Source organism: Triturus cristatus, chromosome 6 (genome assembly GCF_964204655.1).
Source record: "Triturus cristatus chromosome 6, aTriCri1.1, whole genome shotgun sequence".
Classification (NCBI taxonomy): Eukaryota; Metazoa; Chordata; class Amphibia; order Caudata; family Salamandridae; genus Triturus; species Triturus cristatus.
Window position 1 is genome coordinate 1,150,428,961 of NC_140589.1, and position 23,065 is coordinate 1,150,452,025.

Below are 23,065 nucleotides of genomic sequence, written 5' to 3' on the forward strand. Positions count from 1 at the left end.
TATTGGAACTGTGGGAAGTTTTGGCCAGATTGTTGGGTGTCCATAGGCATTGAGGGGGGGTTTCCTAGGAGGCGGGGGCAAGAAAATGGGGAGGCAGCGTTTCCGCCTACCCTCCCGCCTTTTCCTGGGTGGCGGGATTGTGGAAAGTTGGCCAGGATTGGCTGTAGTTTTTGGTTAAATGTTGGTAGTTTGTGAGCAGGAGCAGGGAAAGGGTAACCAGGTAGGCTAAGTTTAGATTAGAGGTTTGTTAGTTACAGTTGCACAAAGGCAGGTAGGGATTTGGGTCATAGGAGGTTAGGATTTGTAAATGCTATATTGTGTAGGATTGTGTAATATTATTGTTATGGAATTTTATGTTGTATTTTGCGGGGAGGGGGATTTGATGTGGGGATCGTAGGGGTGGGGGGGGAACAAGGGGTCAGGTAATTCATGTATAGTGAGGTTTTATAGTTTTGGAAGGCAGTTGCCAAGGTATAAATTGTGATATGCACCTGTTTCAATAAAGCGGCCTTTTACACACACAAAAAATTGGTCTCATGCTGGCTTGCCTCCCTCCCTCCCAAGGGGGGTTTGGGGGGCAGCCGAGCTCAGCGAGGTCTGCCCCCTGGGCAGATTGGGAGGGGGAGGGGCTTGCCGGTGAGCGGCCATTTTGGGTATTTTGGGCTACATTGGGATTAGCCCAATTGTAGCCCAATTTTGAGATAGTAGCCCAAAAGTATATAGTGCTTTTTCGCGCTTTCCCAGCCACCATTTTAGGTTTGGTGACCTGGTGGCTGGGAGCGCTGCGCAGAGTAGGTTTTTTGTCCCCACCCTCCCTCCCTAGTTTTTTGTTTTTTGGGGGTGTTTTTTACCCATTTTGGGTTTTTTTCCGGCACCGGTTTTTGGAACAGGTTCATAGGGGTTTTGATAAGTTGTATATGTGTCGCTTGGAACAGGTGCTGGCGGGATTGTGGAAAGTTGGCCAGGATTGGCTGTAGTTTTTGGTTAAATGTTGGTAGTTTGTGAGCAGGAGTAGGGAAAGAGTAACCAGGTAGGCGAAGTTTAGATTAGAGGTTTGTTAGTTACAGTTGCACAAAGGCAGGTATGGATTTGGGTCATGAGAGGTTAGGAATTGTAAATGCTATATGGTGTAGGATTGTGTAATATTATTGTTATGGAATGTTATGTTGTATTTTGCGGGGTGGGGGATTTGATGTGCGGATCGTAGGGGTGGGGGGGAACAAGGGGTCAGGTAATTCATGTATAGTGAGGTTTTAGTTTGGGAAGGCAGTTGCAAAGGTATAAATTGTGATATGCACCTGTTTCAATAAAGCGGCCTTTTACACACACAAAAAATTGGTCTCGTGCTGGCTTTCCCCCCTTCCTCCCAAAGCCAATTACATTTCCACAGGCACTTGCCCGCTTGCTCTCCTGTTAAATCCAGTTTGAGCATTATCACAGCCCGGACATTAGCAGAGTTTGAAAGGATCACAGCAGAATATGTATACCTCCATCAAGGTTCTTCTGTTTTTACGGCAGAGGTGGGTACTGTATTTCATCAATAGCACTGTGGATAACTTGTTGCCATTTCTGTGGTGTTTACTCATCAATGACAGAGGCCTGAAGTTAAATAAGAGGTTTATTCCAGGAGAGCAAGCAACAGTGTCTGTTCTTCAAAATTATCTCTACCTGTCATTCCCAACAATTCCAGAACCCCCACGTCCATAGTAACTGTTTCTATGTCACCCAGCTGTATCAGCCTAACCGTGATACCACACTGTGCCGAGTACAAGCGACCACTACAGTATGCCACACATCTGCAGTCTGTCTCCTTATAAGGCCACTACTATCCAGCCTGTTCTCCTCCTTAAATACTATGGATGTACCATTGTTACCGCCTAATATGTACCCCTCGGCCCACGGTGCTCATTTCTTGCTGTTAAAACAGGGATCAGAACGGTCTGATTCCCCTGAGCGCTTTCTAGTCTTGCTGGTGACTGCCATGACAGTTGTAGTCTCCAGTCCGCTGTTTGTTTTCACGTTTTAGAGGTGGGCTGTTCACTAGCATGGATGTGCAAGCCATAGGCCCTGCCCCTGCGCTTCACAGCAGCTGCACCTGAAGGTCTGCCAATGGCGCTGCAGTCTCACTGACTGCCGTGGGTGCCGCAAACTGTTTGCCCCCATTTTCCCTGCTGGCAATACTCTAGGTGAGGTCATTGATGCCTCCGCACATAGTGCTGTTGGCCTACGTAGTTTTTCTGACCTAGTGGGGTACACTGATGCTGTAACCTTCGCCTGCACAATCCTTAACTACTTTGCGCTTAACTTTTCTTTACTTCAGCCTTGCAGGAGATCACGCTAGCAATGCACCCACAACCCACCGTGCTGCGTGCCTTGCGGGGCGCATTGCCCAAGGCAGCCATGCTTAGTCAGGCACCCCAGGCTCGATCAAATTGGACCTCTCTTCCTCCAACAAAGCCCTCACGGCTTCTAAAACTTGTATTATTTGTCATGGCTTATTACTGCTTTATTCAGCACTACCACTATTTTCTACCCTAGCCTTATCTCACATTACCAGGCTTCCCAAAAACCAGCCCTATCCTCCCTGTGGCCAGCATGTACTTTAACCAAAGAGGACCTCTCCCTAACTACCAAACCCTTTCAATCTTGTGCCCACCCCTTATCCTTGCTTGGTCAACCCCTGCCCATCAGACTTCGGACTTGCACCACTCGCCCAAAGACCCATGAAGGGGAAGGAATTACTAGCCCGCACTCCCCAAAGCTCTAAAGCTACAGTTAGGGTTGTCAATTCTTAATTTCCAATGGGAGGCATTTGTGTGTGAGAGAGAAAGTGTGGTGAAAAGCAAGGGACGAGGGAAGCAGGAGGTCAACTGAGTGACTAGGCTACGACAGAGAGAGATAAGCATTCACAAGCGACCCCATGGCAAAAAGGCAAAATTTGAGCATTAGGGGAAATAAAAAGAAGGTAAGCATGCAGTATTGTCAAATAGAAGTCTAAAGGACTAAAGAGAGAAATGCTCACAAGAAAGTTGTAAAGTATCTAAAGAAAGAGGGGTGGCTAGAGAAGTGGTGTGCCACAGTGGATACAGGGAACAATACAAATTGTTAAGTCGCTGGTCTGGAAACGTATTACGCGATATTAACCTGAAAATAACTATCAGATGTGGGTGAAAGATTCAATGTCTGGATAGAATAACTTGTGACAGTAACAGAAGAAGGAATATGCCATAAGGATGGGGACTGACTCACTAGGAAATGTTAAGATCACTCCTTAGCACACGTTTTTGATTGTAAACAACAGGTATAAACAGTATATTGACACAAATAAACAATATATAAATCAGAAATTGGTCTTTTCTTCTTGTCAGTAGTTCTTTAATAGTATATACTTCTCCTTAGTCTGTCTGTCACCAGCCAACACGTGTTTCGTTGCATGAGGGAATAGTTGTCCGACACCAGCGTACTCGACTGGGGCGACCACCACGGACACTTGGTATACCGTTACACTACGGAGAAATAGCACAAACGGAAGACGACGAATAATTCACATAAGAAACGCCTAGAACACTGAAACCATCTGCGGTTTGGAATTATCACCGCCGACTAAATTTTGTATTCAGTCTGAATATAGCCTTGACAAAGTTGCGGGACAACTATTCCCTCATGCAACGAAACACGTGTTGGCTGGTGACAGACAGACGAAGGAGAAGTATATACTATTAAAGAACTACTGACAAGAAGAAAAGACCAATTTCTGATTTATATATTGTTTATTTGTGTCAATATACTGTTTATACCTGTTGTTTACAATCAAAAACGTGTGCTAAGGAGTGATCTTAACTGGTTAGGGTTATACCCACAATTCTAGGAAGTCTAGGTGGTTCTTCCTACCTTATAGCACCGTTCAGATTCAATAAAGCGACTACTATAAATGTGAAATTTCTCTTGGCGCCAGATACCTAAATTAAATCCACCAAACAGGCTTTCACTAGGAAATGTAAAGGAATAGAGTGACAGGTGGACAGAAGGTGACTGACTATACATGCCAACATTTTAGAAGAGAAATGGTGGAGATTTACAACAAAAAAATTGGGAGAATGTATTCTCCCACTGACTTCTACTGCGGCCTGAATAGCGTCTATTGTCATGTATAATACGTGCAAGTTTGCTGCTACAGGATAGTATATCAGAAATGCAAATATACGTATTTTTGTTCCTTACCGGTCAGAAGTATGGAAAAAACCCTAACACAGGCAGAGAGAGCATGGCAAAAAAGTTGTGCACTGGCCTGCAGCAGCAGGTCACTGACAATGCATACTCCGAGTAACACAAGACCAGACCCTGATGGCTGAAGCCCGTGGAGGAATTGGGTTTTTTGCTTGCAGAAATCAGGAGGCGGGAGACTAGCCTTGAAATCAGTCTCCCGCCTGAATCGGAAAGGTTGGCATGTATGGGATGACCCACCGCCGAGGTAGAGGAAAAAGTGATGGAGTGGACATGTTCGAGACAGATGCAAAAGACAGAAAAAAACAAAAGGGCAACCCAACCTACACAGTAAGTGTTCAAAGAAGGGCAGGTGGAGAACAAGTAGGGCACAGGAGAGCAAAGGGGGGAGAGACACTAGGAGCGGAAGCAAGAGAATAAAGGGAGAGGGTGAGACGAAAGGGGTGGGAAGAAAAGAGCAACGGGAGGCGGGGGAGGAGAGATGCGGGGAGAGCAGCGGACGGAGAAGCACAGACAGCCAGGCAGAAGAGATACTAGAGGGAGAGGTGGAAGGCACTCTGGGAGTGGAGCGTTCAGATGCTGCCAGTGACAAGGATCAGCTGAGCGTGCGGGCTGCAGCCCTGACTAGATCATGCCGCAGGAGGCCAGTACTGAGCGGAGGGGACCGCACTGATCGTTGCTCACCGCACCGTCCCCGTCTAGCCTCGACCGCCGTGTGATGCGCCCAAAGCCCCGACCATGCAGCCCCGGGGGCGGATCACAGCGCTGAGCCTGGCGCTCGGCCTGGTCTCCCTGGCGCTGCTCGTCACGGCCATCTTCAGCGACCACTGGTACCAGACGGACACCCAGCGGCACCGCGAGATCTGCGACGGCCACCAGCAGCCGGGGGGCCGGGGCGCCGCTGAGTCGCCGCCGGAGCAGCGCCAGCGGGTCATGCCGCTTTACCAACTGCGCGGCTCACCACCTGGCCGCCTGGGCTTCCTCTCCCCGGCGCCGGCCGGCGGCGTGCGCGAGCCCGAGGAGCTACTGGAGGACTGGCGGGCCATGCTGGGGCTGGGCGTGCTGGAGGCCCCGCACTGCGGCCGCCCGCTCTTCTCCACCCACGCGGGGCTCTGGAGGAAGTGCTACCGCACCGGCGTCGATCCGGACATCGACAACCTCATCGGCAAGGGTAAGGAGGCGCGCCGCACTGATGCGCAGTCTAGAGGTGCAGCATGCTCGGACACTAACCTGCCATCAGAAGATGGCACCGCGTGCATACTGGGGCACATATTGGGGGAGAGACCCACGGGGTGCGTGGTACCCAATTCACGGCCAGTCGACACTGCAATGATCCAGGGGTGATGATGCTCTGCATAACACTGGGCGCAGCGTGGCCATTCACCTGGCACAACGTGGGTATAACATGGTGCTAGTAGTTCCACGTGGAAATGGGGACAAACCATGATATCATTCCACAGGGTATACAGTTTGTGAATTTAAGCAGAGACAGCTGGCACGACCCAGGTAAGTCCAGGGGTACAGCCTTGGGTGTGAATGTACCTTCGCAGTGGCGCAACGTAAATTGATGGGGCCCCTGAAGCCGCCGAGTCTCCCATATCTCGGAGATATTCATTGGCCATAGGCTGAATGGGGGGGGGGGGGGCTCTTGAAAGGTTGCACTTCCCCCTCGCAACAGGGTCCTTCCTTACCTGCACCTTAACAACAGGCACATCCTGGACTCTCTTTGACTGGACCCAACGAAGTAAACCTTTGACAACAGGCTGTGGATATATGCATGGCTCGTCGTTTTCTGTTAGATCATGGCACGCTGTAGTTATCAAACCATTGGGCATTGCGCAAGTGGAAAACGCTAACAAAAACAAAATTACATATCTGGGTTATTGAACCATGGTTACAGCCGGTTACCAGGCATATGTTGTTATGAGATAATGTGCCACTGTCTGGGAATAACATGTGAGGCAGAATAACGCGGGCCTCGCGCCAAGTGATTGTGCGTGGGTATTAGAAGAGACTGTCGTCTGGGAATTTCCAGGGTCGGATTGGATCACAATTAGGCCTCGGCACTCCCCCCAAAAAGTGGCCCACGTTCCGGAATGGTTAGTACTGTTTGTAGTTCTACCTCCCCACCAAGGCCAAAAGACACCCGGGCCGAGGTGACAACACCTGGCCCCTAAAAAAACCTATTCTCTTACTCACCCCTCCCATCTCATTATAGCCTCAGGTTATGGACTGGAAGGGGAAGGGGTTCAGCAAAGCCCTGCTGCTCCTCCAGGGGGCTTAGCTGAGAATTGCCCTGTTGTAAACCAGGATACCTTCTTGCAAGTAGAAATCCAGATAGTCAGTCACATAGGTTATAATAGGTTAATTGAATAAGATGCCTTAGTTGCAGGTTATATGTAAGAAGGTAAATGCCCCACCAGGGGCAGCATCCTTGCTGCCCAGCCCACTGTCATCAACTGACCACTCTTCAGGCCCAAACACTCCTCGGCATTCCAATGACCTCACACCCTTGCTAAGCAGCAGGGGACATTGAATCAATGGGGAGTACGCATTATACAAACAGCATGTTACAAAAGCCCCCCAGTGGGGGACAGACACTGCGCACAGGAGGCAGCGCCCCCTCCCACCCCAGGTAAGATTGCCTTAAGGACGAGAACACCATCTGGCCCCCAGCCTCAGTTTTACAGCATGACAGGGGAGTGCCCTTGATAGTGGTGACACCTTACAGTGCTCTGGTGGGGGTGTGGGAAGACAGTAACTCTCTGTGGACCGCTTTACAGAGGCCCTAAAAAAGGGTCCACAGATGACCCTGAAGCATGGGCACATTTCCACCTTCCCAGCCCGACCCTGGGGATTACCAGTGGTTAGTAAACAAAGAGGACTCCGTGGGCTGCAGGCGCGCAACACCCATTGGGCTCACCGGGCTTCAGCCCCCCCCCCGTCGTGTGTGACAGCCCGGCTGAGACAGCCTCGCGGGTTGGCGTCCGTCTAATTTCTGCCGCACCAGAGTACTTCACGGGTCTTTAAAAGACCATTTACTCGTTAATGAGGCTTTTGTTGTGTGTTCACCCCTTCTTACAGCCATTCTGCCTATGGCTGGAAGACTTAGCCCCCCCGAAATCTTTTTCAGCCCCCCCCCGAAATTTGGCTCTAGTTGCCCGCCTGGTGGGCTGTACAAACGGGGTTATCAGCCGGTGTGTACAACCAGGGCATTAAGGGGGCAGCAGCAGGGCTCTTACACCGGAGTTGGGGACACAAGGAGTATATAGCAGGTCACAGCACCTGCCCAGAGCAGTCAAGGGAGTAGCAGGAGGTACTGCGTGCGTGCGTGCAAGAGATAAAGCTCAGAGGGGCATACATGAATGATCTGATCTCACGGAGACGGACTGCACGCGACCACTCGGTGGGCGATACACGCAGGGATACTGCGGAGGCTGTGGGCGTCATACCAAAGATCAGAATTAATAGGGACTAACTCTTGACAGGTACCCAATCTACTAAGGCTCGTGGCGGAACCAGCGGAGAGTGTAAAATAATGGATTCATAGCTACCTTGAGCAACATAACGTGTTACGTCGTCATCTCCAAATCTATACCAGTGCGTGTTCCAGGTCAGCCATGGCGTGTATTGCAACTCGGGACCTGTGATGATGAAGGAGAATGGGAATAGTCGGTGTCCGCGTGCACCGTAGAAGATTAACCTCGAATAGAACACTGCCCTATGCATGCGCGCGAGCGCAGGCGGAGAACACTAGGCTTGTATGAGGAAGTAGCCAGGCAGCATTGACAGCAGTTTCCCATGTGAAAAATGCAACCTAACAGGCAGACTATGGGGCAGATTTACAAGCCCCTTGCGCCACTTTTGCGTCACTTTTCCCATGTTAAAAATGACTCAAAAGTGGCGTAAGGGCCTTGTAAATAAGCACCTATGTTTTTATATGTGATGAGGCAGGAGGCATAAGGGGCATTTGCTTTTAAGTATTCAAGTCTACTGCCAGTCACACCCTCAGTGCTCATCTGCCCTGATGTTTCTCAAGTTGCCCAGGTTGTTGCTTTCCCTGTAAATACAATAATAGAAAATGTATTATAAAACACGAAATATCGTTACAAAATAATAATCTCTGTAATAGAATGTATAATGCTGCTTGGCTATCAGCTGAACTAGTTTTAAAAAAAAATCCAGTCTCATTTTCCAGCGATTCTAAGTGCCTATTTTATTTTTGTAAATAGTGTCAATTGGGATTCCCGCATTTCCTCAAACGGATGTATTTTTTTTCAGATCCTGCCCCTCGAAAGTCTATTTTCATGTCTGCCTGTTTAAATGCCCATTTGTATCATTTCTAAGGCGTCCTCATTTAGGCAAATACCGATTTCGATGCACATGGAGATGAAGTGTTTTGCCTAAAATCACACGATGTTAAGTAATGGACCGTTTATATATCAACGTGAAGCGGAACGATTCTGCTTAACTATCCCAGTCGGACTGTTTGCAGACCAGCGATTGTCTGCATGCAGGCGTGTTTCATGAGCTTCACGGGTGAGTGCGTGAGTTCATTTCACGTCTGTCAGCAGCTGAGGTGCAGCGTGAGTTTATGTAGGACTATCGTTCCTGGTATGTCTCACACATGCATGTATTTTGTGTAGGCCCGCAGCAACACCAGAATACTAAAAATAAAGAATTGTCTCCTTAATACACGTGTTTTCTTGATACCCTTGGAACCTAATGAAGTAATAATCCCTTGTTTTAGATGCGCTAGACGTTAAGGATTACGTATATGATCTGTATTTAGATGAGCTAGTCCCGCACCCAGAAGTTCAATATAATAAGTATTCGCCTCATGTCATTAATTTGTCAAATAACCCCATCTAGAAATAAATTGATATCTTTCAAAAATATTTTTTTAGTTGAGTTTTAAATTATAACTGAGTGTTATGGTTTTAGATCCGTGTACACTATAAATAAGTAAAATAAAGTTTTAATTTTATTCTAAGTTTGAGAAAAACAATTTGCGTTTCTTAACTAACCGACGCAGAGTGGCATTCTTTCTTTAGCGGATTATGTCAAGCGGGTCAGAGAGAAGAAAGTACGTGATTAAATTAAAGTAAGTCTCCTTTTCTTGGAAATCCACACCTCTGCTCTGTGTTTGTGTTCTGTGCACAAGAGCCCTCCCCTCTGACTTCGCCCACTCCCCATAATAATCAGTTTTTACAAATTACACGTCTGCGTTTTTTGGTTGCATTTCATTAAAGGTTTCTCTGCAGCTTATGTTTATCGTTTGAACTGTCTGCTGGGTTTAGTGGTAGCTCCCGCCTGAAATGCCCAGACAGGGCTTTGATTGGAAAACTGCGTTGAGGGCTTCCCTGGACCAGACCTAGCAATGGATTGGAGAGAATCTCAGGTGGGCTGAAGCTGGTAACAGGGAAGAGAAGCTTTTGGGAATGGTGGAGGGGGCGGGGTTATAGAAGAAGTAGCGATTGGATGCCAGATCTTGTGGCTCAGTGGACGAATGTTTTTTTGTTGCAGTTTTATATAGCGCAAACACGACCCGAAGGTATTGGAGCGCTGCACATGAACACCAGTTATGTTAGACAAGGACACATTCATTGTTGATAGGCCCAGGAGATTAAGTAATTTGAATAATAAAAACTAGAAGATAGAGAGAGGGTCTAAGGGAATATTTATAGACCTGGCATGGATATACTCCCCAATAAAGTACTGCAAACAAAACACAATATCCATGGGTCTACTCATACTAACATAATATGTTTATGTGTCTATGAACCACATTGAACCTATAGAAACTGGAACACTTAAACTTTTTTGCATCCACAAAATAGCTTTAAAATGGATGGATTCCCATCACTCTCCAATGGTGACATGCTTCATCATCTGGGTCTCCTCCTAGTAACACGCTAGAGTCACTAAGAGATACAACCCTTTCAAAAGGAAAAGGGGAGCTCACAGATTTTTTTTGCTTTTGAGATATACTATATTGGATCCTACAGATGTGAGCAAGAGATCTAATAGGACTGATGAGTGGAGTGCAAATGTGTGAAAAATAGTGAGTTAAAATTGAACGGCGAGGAACAAATTGTTTTAATTGGTATCTCTCACTGCTCAAATTGAAAACAGTGCAATGACAGTTTGCAACAAATAACTGTCTATGAATAGAAAACTGGGGTCGACATGTTTCAGCCAAATGGATAATAATATTCCTAGGCCTTCTTCAGGACCACAAATTATTGCTACTGCATAAGTGAAAAAGTGAAAGAAAGAAAAACCAGCTTGGAACAGATACAGCCTCGTCACCTGTATTTAGGGGTATGCAACTCCTCTGCAAATTACGAAAAGCCAGAAGCATCTGCAAAATAATTAGATGACGGTTGATCCATAGTGACATACTTGCTGTTATCTATGATCTCTAGTGCTTCGTTTCAACGTATGCTTACCCGTATTGCACGAGGAAAGGACCTTACCTGGCCGCGGCTCAGGACAGGAGGCACCGCTCTATGAAAGAACAAAGAATGTGCATAGTCACCTTGTTCTTTCATTACCCTCATTTTCTGCTTGTAAAATGTGCACAATGCAACCATAGGACAACAGGATGATGCTTAAAATTGCCATAAGTCTCAGATAGATACCCTCTCTGTCTCCACCCCTAACTTCAAAGGGGATACAATTTCTTGCAAAACTATTGACTTTAAAAAAGAGAGAGCACGTGTGTAAGATAATCCTCTCTTTTCAGTGTTATATACGATCAGTCACACTCAGAGTGGAACACGGTGTGATGTTGTCATTGTAAAAAACCCTGGTGCCTGACAACCGGCAGGCAAAAGATCCACATATCGCTACAAACAAGTCTTAATGTGGATGTTACACCAGGCTGTAACCTACCAAATCGTAGTAAATAATTACTAGACTCAAAAACATCACACACCCTCAACCTTACAACTGGGCAGCAATCAGGATAATATGCCCGCATTGCGGCCGAATGTAACCTATCAGATCGCAAAATCCTCGGCAGAAGCTTTGAAAGTTATCACTCGACCTCACCCTTAGGTAACAAAACAGGGTCGGGTCGTTGTACAAAGCAACATATTGATTTCTTGACCAACAGAGTCTCATACTATCTCAAGACAGCCACAGTATCAGGAGGAATTAATCACGAGGATAAGAGCAGCAAAATCATGTAGCGCATTGCCCCTACCGCTTGCCTATCTGTCGGTACCTCGGGCGGTTTCACAAACCGTCTTGGGAGTTGACGGTCCAAGGGCGACGCCATTTTTTAAAAAACAAAACGCGGCAAAAAATTTGCCGTTCATTGGGCATACCAAGGTCACGTGACTAGACCGGAAATGCGGCGCATGCTTCTTGGGACATGAAGTTGGAAGAATGGCCGTACCGTATGTGTAGTCTCTATTAAAGAAAGACTGGATGTCTATTCTCTAATGAAGAAAGACTGGATATACGCTTTCCTTCAAAACAAAACAACCACAGGCTGCACAGATTACCGTTAATATCTACATATCATTCCATTTATGACAACCTGAGCCCATCAGTCCAAAGATGGCAACAATAAATAAATATCAACTTTATCGTGTCGGAGTTGAATGCACAGGTTCTCGTGCTATTTAGTAATTCTCCATCTTTCCCAATGTCTACATAAGTTGAATGTTGGTGAAATCAAACTTGGCAGGTTAGAAAGTAAATAAACACCTCCCTATTATGCCTAACCAGAAAAAGCAGTGGAAATGTTCCCAGTAACAAGAGAGGGTTATTCTCAGTAAATAGACAGGGAGAATTAAGAAAGGTGGTATTGCCAATGTTTGAAAGTATACCAAAATGTATCAGTGCCTAATGAACAGCCTAACCAGTATGAGCCTCTCTCTCAGCTAAAGGGAGATGGGAGGGATTAATAAGGGGTCCGAGGGAGAGGAATAGCACTGTGGCTTTGGGGAAGTGGTACAGCGGGTAAAGGGGGATGACTGAGGAAAGATGGGAAAGCCAGCAGTAGTAGCTGCAGAGAGAATGATGAGGTAGTGAGTGAATACATAATGCAAGATTACTGACTGAATAAGGCGGTGACGCAGTTAAAACTGGGCTATGGATCAAAGGTAAGGAGGGACGCCAGAGTGCATCTGTGGTGATGAAAGAAGGGGAAAAGGTATATGGTTCCTCTTCGTGATTCAGTCTCATGCCTCTTTCTCCCAACATTTCCCACCTCTTTCTCCGAGCAAGCTACATTTCCTATCTATTTACCTCATTCGCGCAGATTATTTTTTATCCCTGCTCTCCTCTCTTGTCACAGTTTTATTAGCTGTCTTTTCTTCCTTTCTCTTGCTCGGAGTCAAAGCATGATTATAAAAAATATAAGTCATGGACCCAAGATGGTTTTAGGCGTCCGCGAGTAGTAACACAAAATGATGGGGCTCCCCAGTGTGTCTCATATTTCACAGATAGTCATAGACTTGTGGAGTGCGGGTTGGGGCCTTGAAAGGTGGAGACTCCCCTGTGCAGGTGGGGGCTGCAGGGGTCGTCTACGTTATTCCCCTGGTGCCCACTGCTGTGGAGACCGGAACGGTCTTGGAATTTGCAATTGTAACTCATATGAAGTCCTTTAGGTATCTCAAGTTTGCGCTTTGGCACTACTGTTGGTATTGCTTTTTAGGTCTCGCCTGACCCAGCGCATGCGCTGGTCTGGCGAGACTTATTGAGAGGGCTCCAAAAAGTGCTACCAGGCCAGCCTAGAGCTACAGTGCATGTGCGCGGACGCGCGCGCCGCGCTTTCCCGCGATTACTTTCACTTTCGCGGCCGCACGGCCGCTTTGATGCTTGATCGCGATCACTTTCGCGGCCGCTTTGCATAGCCAATAGGTCTCGCTTTTGGGATCTTATAAGTATTTAGTTATGCAACTGTTGCATGGCTAAACACTTATAAGGTCCCAAAGGCGAGACCTATTGGCTATTCCAATGCTTGTTTTCCAGAGACGAAGAGTTAAGTAGTGCCGCCGGTGTGGGCGAAGTGACCGGTGAGGAATAGAATGCCACATTCTTCACTAAGTAACTGAGAATTTTATTTTTATCTTTGGGAACAACCATAACATTTAGATCAGAAACGTGCTGCAGTAGTGCTGTAACAGTACGTGCCACAATAGATGTTAAGGTGTTTCACTTTATGCAAAGAGAACATATGAGAAAGGGTTCAGTTCACTGACTTGTATTATATAAAAAATCTAGAATCCTCCACCATGGACTGTGAGGCCGGCACGCCTTAATTCGAACTCAAATGTTTGCGCTTGATCACATTGTGCGACCTGGAGTAAATCATGTTATCTTCCAATACCTAAAGTCCACTTTATACCACAATTTGGAGAGCTTGGAAAGCACTTTATTGACACCTGGTTGATGAAAAAGCACACTTGCACTTTGCAAACTTAGGACCACATCTAGCACATGGACTGGTAGGTTTGGGCAGGCCCTGATGTGTACCATGTCCATGATGTTATTTATTTATTGATAACGTTTTATGTGGTGCAATCAAGACCTGTGAGGATATATTGTGGCTGGCATGGCGCCCAGTGTGTCAGTTACTTTGCTACTCTTCGTTTGCATGACCAGTATCACAATAGGATGGAACTAAGTATGTGAAACACTCTTGCCAATGGCTATAGTTCTCAAAAGTCACTTCCAGGCGTTTCCACTTTTAGCTTATAAGAGGACTGAGGCGTTCGTATGTTAAAATGTTGGTCCAAGGCCCTTCGTTGGGCTTTGGTGGTTACATTAGGATTATCACTCAGATCTCCAGCTTGAGTGTTCAGGGAGTTATTGTTTGTTCCTTGCACTAGGAAGTTAAAAGTTATTGGGTAGACGGCATGATGCTACTAATTCTGCACAAATGTCTATTTTCCACCATCATAAATTTACAGTTAGAGTGGAAAATTGGGTATTCCTAGGTTAGGGTCAAAGGATCAGCCAGTGATAATGTCTAAAAACCCACAAAAGTCGTAACTAAGCAGTCCCAAACATTTCCAGCAAATTTTCAACCCCATTTACAAATCCCAAAATGGTTTGAGTACATATGTTATTAAGTTGGAAAAGTACCTTTGACACCTTATTTTTGGAAAAAATCATTCACCTTTGAATAAGAAAATGAAAAAACGTTTGTGATCGCTGTGATCAAGGGTGACCTTTATTTTGGGGTTATAGATTTGACTCTCTGAAACTTGCAAATGACCTTGAGCAGTTTGGATTTTAATTATTGTTATCTTCTTTTACAAGTTCAGGCGTTACGAGAGAAATTGCAGTGGTGCCGCATTTACATTTACATTTACATTTTTGTTTAAAATATTCCCACTTGAATGTTTTAAGTCACAATGTCTGTTATGTCTGCCAGTACGATGGTAAATCTTAGGAGCTGTTTAAGATATGCACTGTACATATTATATAATATTCAGCATGCGCGTTACCGATTTTGTGAGCATGTGCTTTGGTGTTTAAGCATGTTATGAGCAGTTTATTCTTTTTGCCATGCATTGTGTGAACTTACTTGACAGTATGTCTTTTATGTTTATTAATTATTCAAGTGGGGGGGGGAGTATAAAACATGTGTGCATAATGGCGCCAAGTAGATTGACAAAGCCTGCCGTGCAGGCGAAACGCGTCTCTTCTTTTACCTCATGGGTTGAGGGTGTCCTGAACGATTAAATTGATGCCTTATCCATACAGCCTTGTGTCCGTGCCTTCTACTATGGAGTTTTCTGTGGGAGTTGGATGGAGTGTTCATATACATAAATATATATACACATGGTGCTCTCATTTTAGTTTCCGCCTAGTGGAAAATCTGGAAGTTAAATTATCCACAACTGTCGAAGAACCGAGCAGAAGGGAGAGCTTTAGGAGCTACTGATTGCCTATGTAGAGAACCTCCCATATTTACACTTTGTTTATTGTGTTGAACCCTGCGGGAAGATACGTCTAAAGGGTTTTTGATTTCACTAAATTGACGACAAAAAAACTGCCGGGTCAAAAATATACTTCCAAGGTATAATCTTTACTAAACATTTTACAATAATAGTAACTTGTTAATTATATATGACTTTTATCCATGGCACTTTACTTGGATTTCTGTGTGTGCAACTATTATCCAATCTATTTTAGTAGTTATTTAATTTACCCTGGAAACATGACAGGCTGAGTGCCACACAAGGATCTTCGCAAGTGAGATTCACCTGCTCATAGTTATTAAAAACAGATATGCAGGTGTCAGTGCTGAGATCTTACGGGAGCACTATGTAACACATATAAACAGAATCTTGTTTATGTGACCAGACTGCATGCCCCCAGGTGAATACACTAACTAGAACATGGTCATAAATTTCAAAATAGAAGATTAAATGGAGCACAAACTGAAGCTGCCCATTAAACGTACCAGAAGCCTGGGGCATTTAAACAATAAAAACAATAATGGCTCACAGTGGTCTCGTTCTCAATAGAGTGGCTGTTGAAAACATTTAGAAACGTATCCCTAAAGTGAATCAATCAATGAAGAAAAGGCTGCAAAGATGTTGCCAGAAAATAACTTTCTTAATGCACATTGACGACCCATGGGCTCAATTGTTGTGAGGCATCCATGCTTGTGACCCGATACAATTCCTGGTAATTGCTGAGTTTTATTAATCCTTTATCTCCCTTTTATGTATATACACGTGTTTTTTTTATTTCACTGTATTGTCACTGACGCATTTGCCACCTTAGTTAGATGGATACGGTGCTTTAATGTGTATTAAAATGATCTTTTCTACAAATATTGATGGCAGGGTTCTCTATTTTGATTGGTTTATTTTGTAGATACATTTCAAAATCTCCTAATCAGCCACAGTATTGAGAATGATACAGCTGTGATCCTTTGCCACTCTGATTAAATGCAGGGGTGTGATAATGTGATGCAACTGCCTCAAAGTCATTACTCTTTTTACATCAAATTAGTTCCCTCAGCTACTCGTTTTTCGGATTTGCACCCTGTTGACCACCGTTGTTCTAATTTCACAGTTGAAAGACAACTAGCACTGTGCTTTTCTGTGAGGCCAGAGATGGGATGAGATAGGACTTGTGGCAGGATTGTATCATATTGGTGTTTATAAAGCTCTTTCTTACCCCTTGTGGGGCACTAAGCGCTTTCTGGGTTGTCTACTACGTATGTGTCTTTTGTAGATTTCATAGCCATGGTGAGGTCCTGTGGTGCTTCACTTTGCATCAGGTTTGTGTGTGCCCTGGGGGTGCATAGTTAAAATGATATAGGTTGTAGTTTAGCTTAAATGTGATTCAGTGCAGTGCTAAAGGCTTGAAGCAGTGGAAGGGCACATATGCTTAGGGTATTTTTAAGGGTACATAATCATTAGGTACTGTAAAGAGTGTAAGAATAGGTGCAACTTTACGTGCAAGTATTTTTGACCATTTTTCATTGGTATTTTTGACCATTTTTCATTGAAGGTGTCATGAACAGGAAGAGCCTTCTGTGTGTGGTAGTGTGGTCAACTGGATAGATACTCCCTGGTCTCTGTCCTTTGAAGAAGCAAGAACCCACCATTAATTTCAGATTCACCCACCGGCATTAGGAGGCCTAACCCATTTGGCCTTTGAAGTAAATCCGATAGTATTGCAAACTCGGACTCAAATTCCTGCTTTTCACATGTCCAAATTGTGTGATCCTAAGCAAATTATTTTACCACATAGTGCCATATTATCATCATCAATTGATTCTTGCATTATTTATATCATTTAATTACTTTGACTGCTTATATCCTCGTCCCAGTTGTTTCTTTTTGTACTAATCCACCTCACTAACCGGGAAAACAACAGTCATTGGAAATGCAATCGGTGTTGAGTTAGAGCTTTTGGCATTGTATATGGCAATGTCTTTTACCTATGTTTTATGGTGTGTATATATGTGTTGTGTAGTGGAATAATTTGAGTTGTATTGGATTCGTTACTGGTGTGATTGGTGTGTAGTGGAATTATGTGGCATGGTGGGCTGTGGAATGATATAGCTAGTAACTAAGGGATATTGAGTGTACTGGAATTATGTGGAGTGGCATTGTGTGTTTTGGAGTATAATTATGTAGAATAGTATTTTGTGTTGTGGAGTGGTATGTAGAGTGGAGTTTCCGTGGTGTGGTGAGTTTTGTGGCACAATGTGGAATTGTGTGGTGTGTATTAGATGTATGTGGTATGTTGTGTAATTGTGTTGTTGAGTTTTATTATGTAGGTTTGTGTTAAATTATGTGTTTTGGATTGGAAATGTGTGGAGTTGGATTGTGTGGCTTGGAACTGTGTGGATAGCTTTGCCTTTTTTGTGAATATAGAGAACAAATGGGTAGGAGCTAAGCTCCAGATCTGTGTTTGGATGGAGAGTTAGAGCTATTGACGTTGTAAATGTCTCTTACCTATGTGTTATGAATTGGAGTGGATGTTTGTGGCGTGTAGTGGAATTATGTGGATTATATTGGAATTGCTAGTTGTGGAATTGTGCCATGCAAATAACATGCCAGTAGGGTCTTCCACTTGCAGTAGTAAACGCTTGCAGAGAAAATCCTGCAAGCGTTGTATTGATATTGGTCACTATTGCAGTGAGGTTGCTATGGAAAAGTCAGTTTAGACCGGCTGTGGGAGGCACAGTATTATGTTACCATTCGCTAAGCAGACTGGTGTCCGAGACATTAATGTCAATTCCACCATATACAAAGCAGCCTCCCCCGGAGACATCACAAATGAGATCTGAAAGTCTGCCATCTGGGCATCATTCCATATTTCAACAGCACTATTGCGTGGCTATTGACAGGAGAACTAAAACAATTCTTTGAAAAGTCATTCCACATCATGTTTTCTGTTGATCCCTTCTCAACTAAGAATGGCAGAGACTTTATGCTGCTTTAAGATACGATTTGATGAGCAGCAACCTATACACACCATGTGCTGAAAAGCTACTTAGCCATGGATGTCGATCCCAATCTTTTGATATTCGCATATGACCACTTGTCCATGGAGGACTAATGTGCAGTCCTAGACAGACTCTTCATGCTGACAGATAATCTTAAACTATAGGAATTGACCATTCATTTACAATCGCTTCAAATAGCCTAAAGATTCAACAAGTCAAACTACATATTCCAGTGGGGTTTGAACATGCGAGCGAGAAACCTGGGTTGGATCCGAGATCAATCTCATCTCCCCTACTCTTTTCTCCTCTGACCCTCATAAAGGTATGCTGGCCTCTTGCAATGTGACGAAAGAGATGAGGAAAGGTGCAAGAAAGAAAGTGAATTGCACATATGCTGAGCAGCAATTGTTCCAGTGCAGCACAAAGGGCTTTTGTTATACTACCCTGGCACAGCTGGCAAAAGACCACCATCTGAGGTGCGCGTATGTCAAGGCCTGCGAATGTGTTGCCAGTACCATTGTGGAATGGAGCAAACCAGGAGTTATCTTCATCCACGTCTGATACGTGCTTGACTTTCTCCAAGATGTAGTTGATTCCAGCCCCTCCAGAGAACCCTTTCAGTAGATTGAGCCAGGCCACTTTCCCCACATCTTCACGACATGAAACTTGGTACAGAATAAGGAAACGTACACATTACAGTTTAATGACAGAGAAGGGGAAGCAACTCTACATGCATGCTGCAAACTAGAGGGCGTTCTGCATCTTCATTGTCCCAACAAATGGTGCACTGAAACAAAGCAGGGTGGGTGGCAATCCTCTAACAAACTAACATAGAGAATAGAAAACCACCAGTCAAGTGTGAAGTGTCAGGAGTTGAGTTCACAAATCTTTTTGGTCATGAAATAACGTTGAACTGTATTTTAAAGCTTGTGAGTCGGTCAACAAGGATCTCTCCGGGCAGTAAAAAAGAAGGTACGTTTAGTCAACGCTGGGAACGAGATGAGCAAACCACAATGGAAGATAAACAAGCATCCTGTGATTGTGCAGAAATAATTTAATCTCCCTGTGCCTGAAAATTGAGTGTCCGTCTGTAATGCAACTGGTGGTCATGTAGAGTGCTCTGACCCCTTTGGGTTGAGTGCGCTCTATATAACACTGCAAAAAAATAAAATAGAAAAAAGCAATCTTGTGGGAGTGGTGGGGGGGGCACGGGGAGATTAAGTGGCGGCAAAGGTGCAAAAAAAAAAATAAAGCAGTGTTGTGGGAGATGTGCGGGGTGAGCAACAATGTGCTTGGAACGAAGTGCCAACCAAGGCTGCGTACTCGCCCTAGAGTGCATGCTGAGACTGCTGCTCACACCTGCCGCAGTTCATCTCCTAACCTGCAGGATGAAGAAAATCCTGCATTTACTGAAATGTGCCCATGAAATCCATAAGCATTCCTTATTCAGTTTGTAAAATCATCACTGTGCTTAAATGTTCTGAGCATGTTGCTTTAGGGCTCGTGGTTGCATTAGACTACTATATTACAGTTTTTTTTAGAAATATTGGGCCCGATTCACAGAACTAACTTAATAAAAATCCTAAACTTACTACCATTTTGGTATTCACAGAAGGCCCTTACTCATTTTGGTATTCACACAAGGCACTTACTCATTTCGGTATTCACAGAAGTTAGGAGTCCTAACTTTAGGACTCCTAAATGCCTTCTGTGAATACCGAAAGCCTTAAAATTAGTATTTTTCTCAATTTAGTAGTATTAAAGTTAGGACTCCCTAACTTTAGGACTCCTAAATGCCTTCTGTGAATACCGAAAGCCTTAAAATTATGATTTTTCTCAGTTTAGTAGTAGTATAGTTAGGACTCCTAACTTTAGGACTCCTAAATGCCTTCTCTGAATACCGAAAGTCTTAAAATTATGATTTTTCTCAATTTAGTAGTAGTAAAGTTAGGACTCCTAACTTTAGGACTCCTAAATGCCTTCTGTGAATACCAAAAGCTTTAAAATTAGGATTTTTCTCAGTTTAGTAGTAGTAAAGTTAGGAGTCCTAACTTTAGGACTCCTAAACTGAGAAAAATCCTAATTTTAAGACTTTCGGTATTCACAGAAGGCATTTTAGGAGTTCTAAAGTTAGGACTCCTAACTTCTGTGAATACCGAAGTGAGTAAGTGTCTTCTGTGAATACGAAAATGAGTAAGTGCCTTCTGTGAATACGAAAATGGTAGTAAGTTTAGGATTTTGTCTTAAGTTAGTTCTGTGAATCGGGCCCATTGTGTGCCAGCTGTGTGCCAAATAACAACAAGCCTTTGCAAATCATGAGCGAGGTGTGCTTAGAAGGAGTGACCACGTGAGGAGGAGGAGGAGGAGGAAAGGGGAGGAACAGGAGAAGAGGGAACAGCGATGGATGTGGCGTAACAACCAGAGTGGCCGACCTTGAAGCTGGAGAATCAGGTTTGAGTCTCGGCGTCGGCTCCAGCATCCTGTGATTGTGTGTAAATCATTTAATCCCCCTGTGCTTGAAAAATGTGTGTGTCCATCTGTAATGAAACTGGTGGTCATGAAAGCGCTCTGATCCCTTTGGGCCGGGTTCGCGCTATATAACACTGCAAAGAAATAACATTTTAAAAAGCAGTGGTGGGATGGATGGGTCGGGGTGCGGCACAGGGAGATTAGAGACACCCGAGGCTTGAGCCGGGTGCTTAATGAGGGTGCGCGACGTGTGAGCGATACTTAGAACGTTTTTTAATTAAAAATTACTGTTTTATTTTAATTGCTGCTATTGTTCTATTCTGCTATTTGCACTAGCGCACTGTATATTCTTCTCCTACCGAGCCTCTTTGCACTGATTTTATTCATTGTTGCTGTTGAGGAGCAGCCGCCATCTTGGAAGCCTGTGGTTAGCGCTCTAGGCTTCCTCACTGGCCCTTATTTAAGACGCTGCCGTCGCGACCGCGCAAGAGACACCTGAGGCTTGAGCCGGGTGCTTAATGAGGGTGCGCGACGTGTGAGCGATACTTAGAACGTTTTTTAATTAAAAATTACTGTTTTATTTTAATTGCTGCTATTGTTCTATTCTGCTATTTGCACTAGCGCACTGTATATTCTTCTCCTACCGAGCCTCTTTGCACTGATTCTATTCATTGTTGCTGTTGAGGAGCAGCCGCCATCTTGGAAGCCTGAGGTTAGCGCTCTAGGCTTCCTCACTGGCCCTTATTTAAGACGCTGCCGTCGCGACCGCGCAAGAGACACCTGAGGCTTGAGCCGGGTGCTTAATGAGGGTGCGCGACGTGTGAGCGATACTTAGAACGTTTTTTAATTAAAAATTACTGTTTTATTTTAATTGCTGCTATTGTTCTATTCTGCTATTTGTACTAGCGCACTGTATATTCTTCTCCTACCGAGCCTCTTTGCACTGATTTTATTCATTGTTGCTGTTGAGGAGCAGCCGCCATCTTGGAAGCCTGAGGTTAGCGCTCTAGGCTTCCTCACTGGCCCTTATTTAAGACGATGCCGTCGCGACCGCGCAGCGGGCGCGCCGCTGGTGCGCCGAAGGCGCGCCTAAGGCAAGCCCGTCTGCGCCCGTCCGCGGCCGGCCGGGGACAGGGGCCATAACCCCTGATCAAAACAGGACAATAATTCGATGGAGCGCACAACAACTTCGAGCTTTCTGCCCGCCTTTTCCTAAAGCCTGTCTTCACAGTCTTGAGGCAGAAGATGCTCATAATTGTAAAGAGTGCTCATATAATTGGCGCACTGAGACTGCGCATAAGATTAAGAATAGCAGGCTTATATGTGGACTACTCAACACTAGGTCGATGCGAAAGCATAGTCTTGATATTTTTGAATTGCTCACAGACATGAAACTCGACCTATTGTTTCTTACAGAGACTTGGCTCGACTCTAACTCCGAACCTGATATAGTCGCCGCTCTCCCGTCTGGCTATGCTATAGCACGCCTGGATAGAACGACGGGTAGAGGTGGTGGAATTGCCATAGTTTATAAGCAGCCTCTATGTTGCCAACTCGAGCCACTCGATATCGCCGATAGCGAGACAGGAGTCTTTTCTATTAAGGTCATTGATGGCAACATATTGAAGGGTCTGCTGATTTATCGCCCTCCTGGCCCTCTTACCCGTTTTTCTAATAGCCTGATCGATGGTATAACGGGGGCTGCTCTACGCAGGGATAAGTTCATGCTCCTAGGTGATCTTAATGTTCACGTGGAGGACCCTATGGATAAAGGAGCAATAGACTTATGTCAGCAATTATCTTCCCTCCAATTAAACATCAAATCTAAGGCCCCGACCCATCTAAAGGGCCACTTACTGGATCCTATCTTTGGTAATTGTGAAGACATTGTAATCAAGGCCCCCGTTCCTGTTTATTGGTCTGATCATTTTCGTGTGCCTTTTACTATAACTATCCCGCATGACAATATTCTTAAGATCAACAACTCCAAATATATGAGCAGAAAATGGACTGCCTTCTCTAAAGTGAAGTTTGATATTGCCCTTACTAAGGGAGGCAAACCAGGAGGTGAGGATGTTACATCTGCAGCTGAAAGATTAGAAGCTCGTATCAGTATGGCTTTAGATGAGACTGCTCCCCTCTACCATAAAAATCCGCATAGTAGGATACAGAAATCTGCCCCTTGGTATAACAAAGAATTACACTCAGCGAAAACAGAGTGCAAACGACTTGAAAGGCTGCGGAGAAGGGCCTATCTCGATCAAGATAAACAAAGCTATATAGCTAGACGAAGAGAATATCATACTCAGATTAGGCATGCTAAAATTGAATATTTCTCAAGTAGGATAGAAGAAGCCAATAACTCTTCCAAGGAATTGTTCAAAATCTATAAAGAAATCACCTTCTGTGGCGCCTCGGTTGACCCGTCCCTGG

The 23,065-nt window shown here is 44.7% G+C and overlaps 1 protein-coding gene across 1 annotated transcript in view; it reads left to right on the top strand.

Annotated features, from left to right (window-relative positions):
- The first annotated feature begins 4,705 nt into the window (after positions 1 to 4,705).
- Positions 4,706 to 23,065, top strand: part of TMEM178A (transmembrane protein 178A) — a 351,274-nt gene continuing 332,914 nt past the window's right edge. Inside the window, exon 1 of the mRNA XM_085612076.1 lies at positions 4,706 to 5,395. Within this exon, the coding sequence (XP_085468202.1) occupies positions 4,963 to 5,395 (433 nt within the window). The 5' untranslated portion in view covers positions 4,706 to 4,962. The remainder of the gene's footprint in view (positions 5,396 to 23,065) is intronic.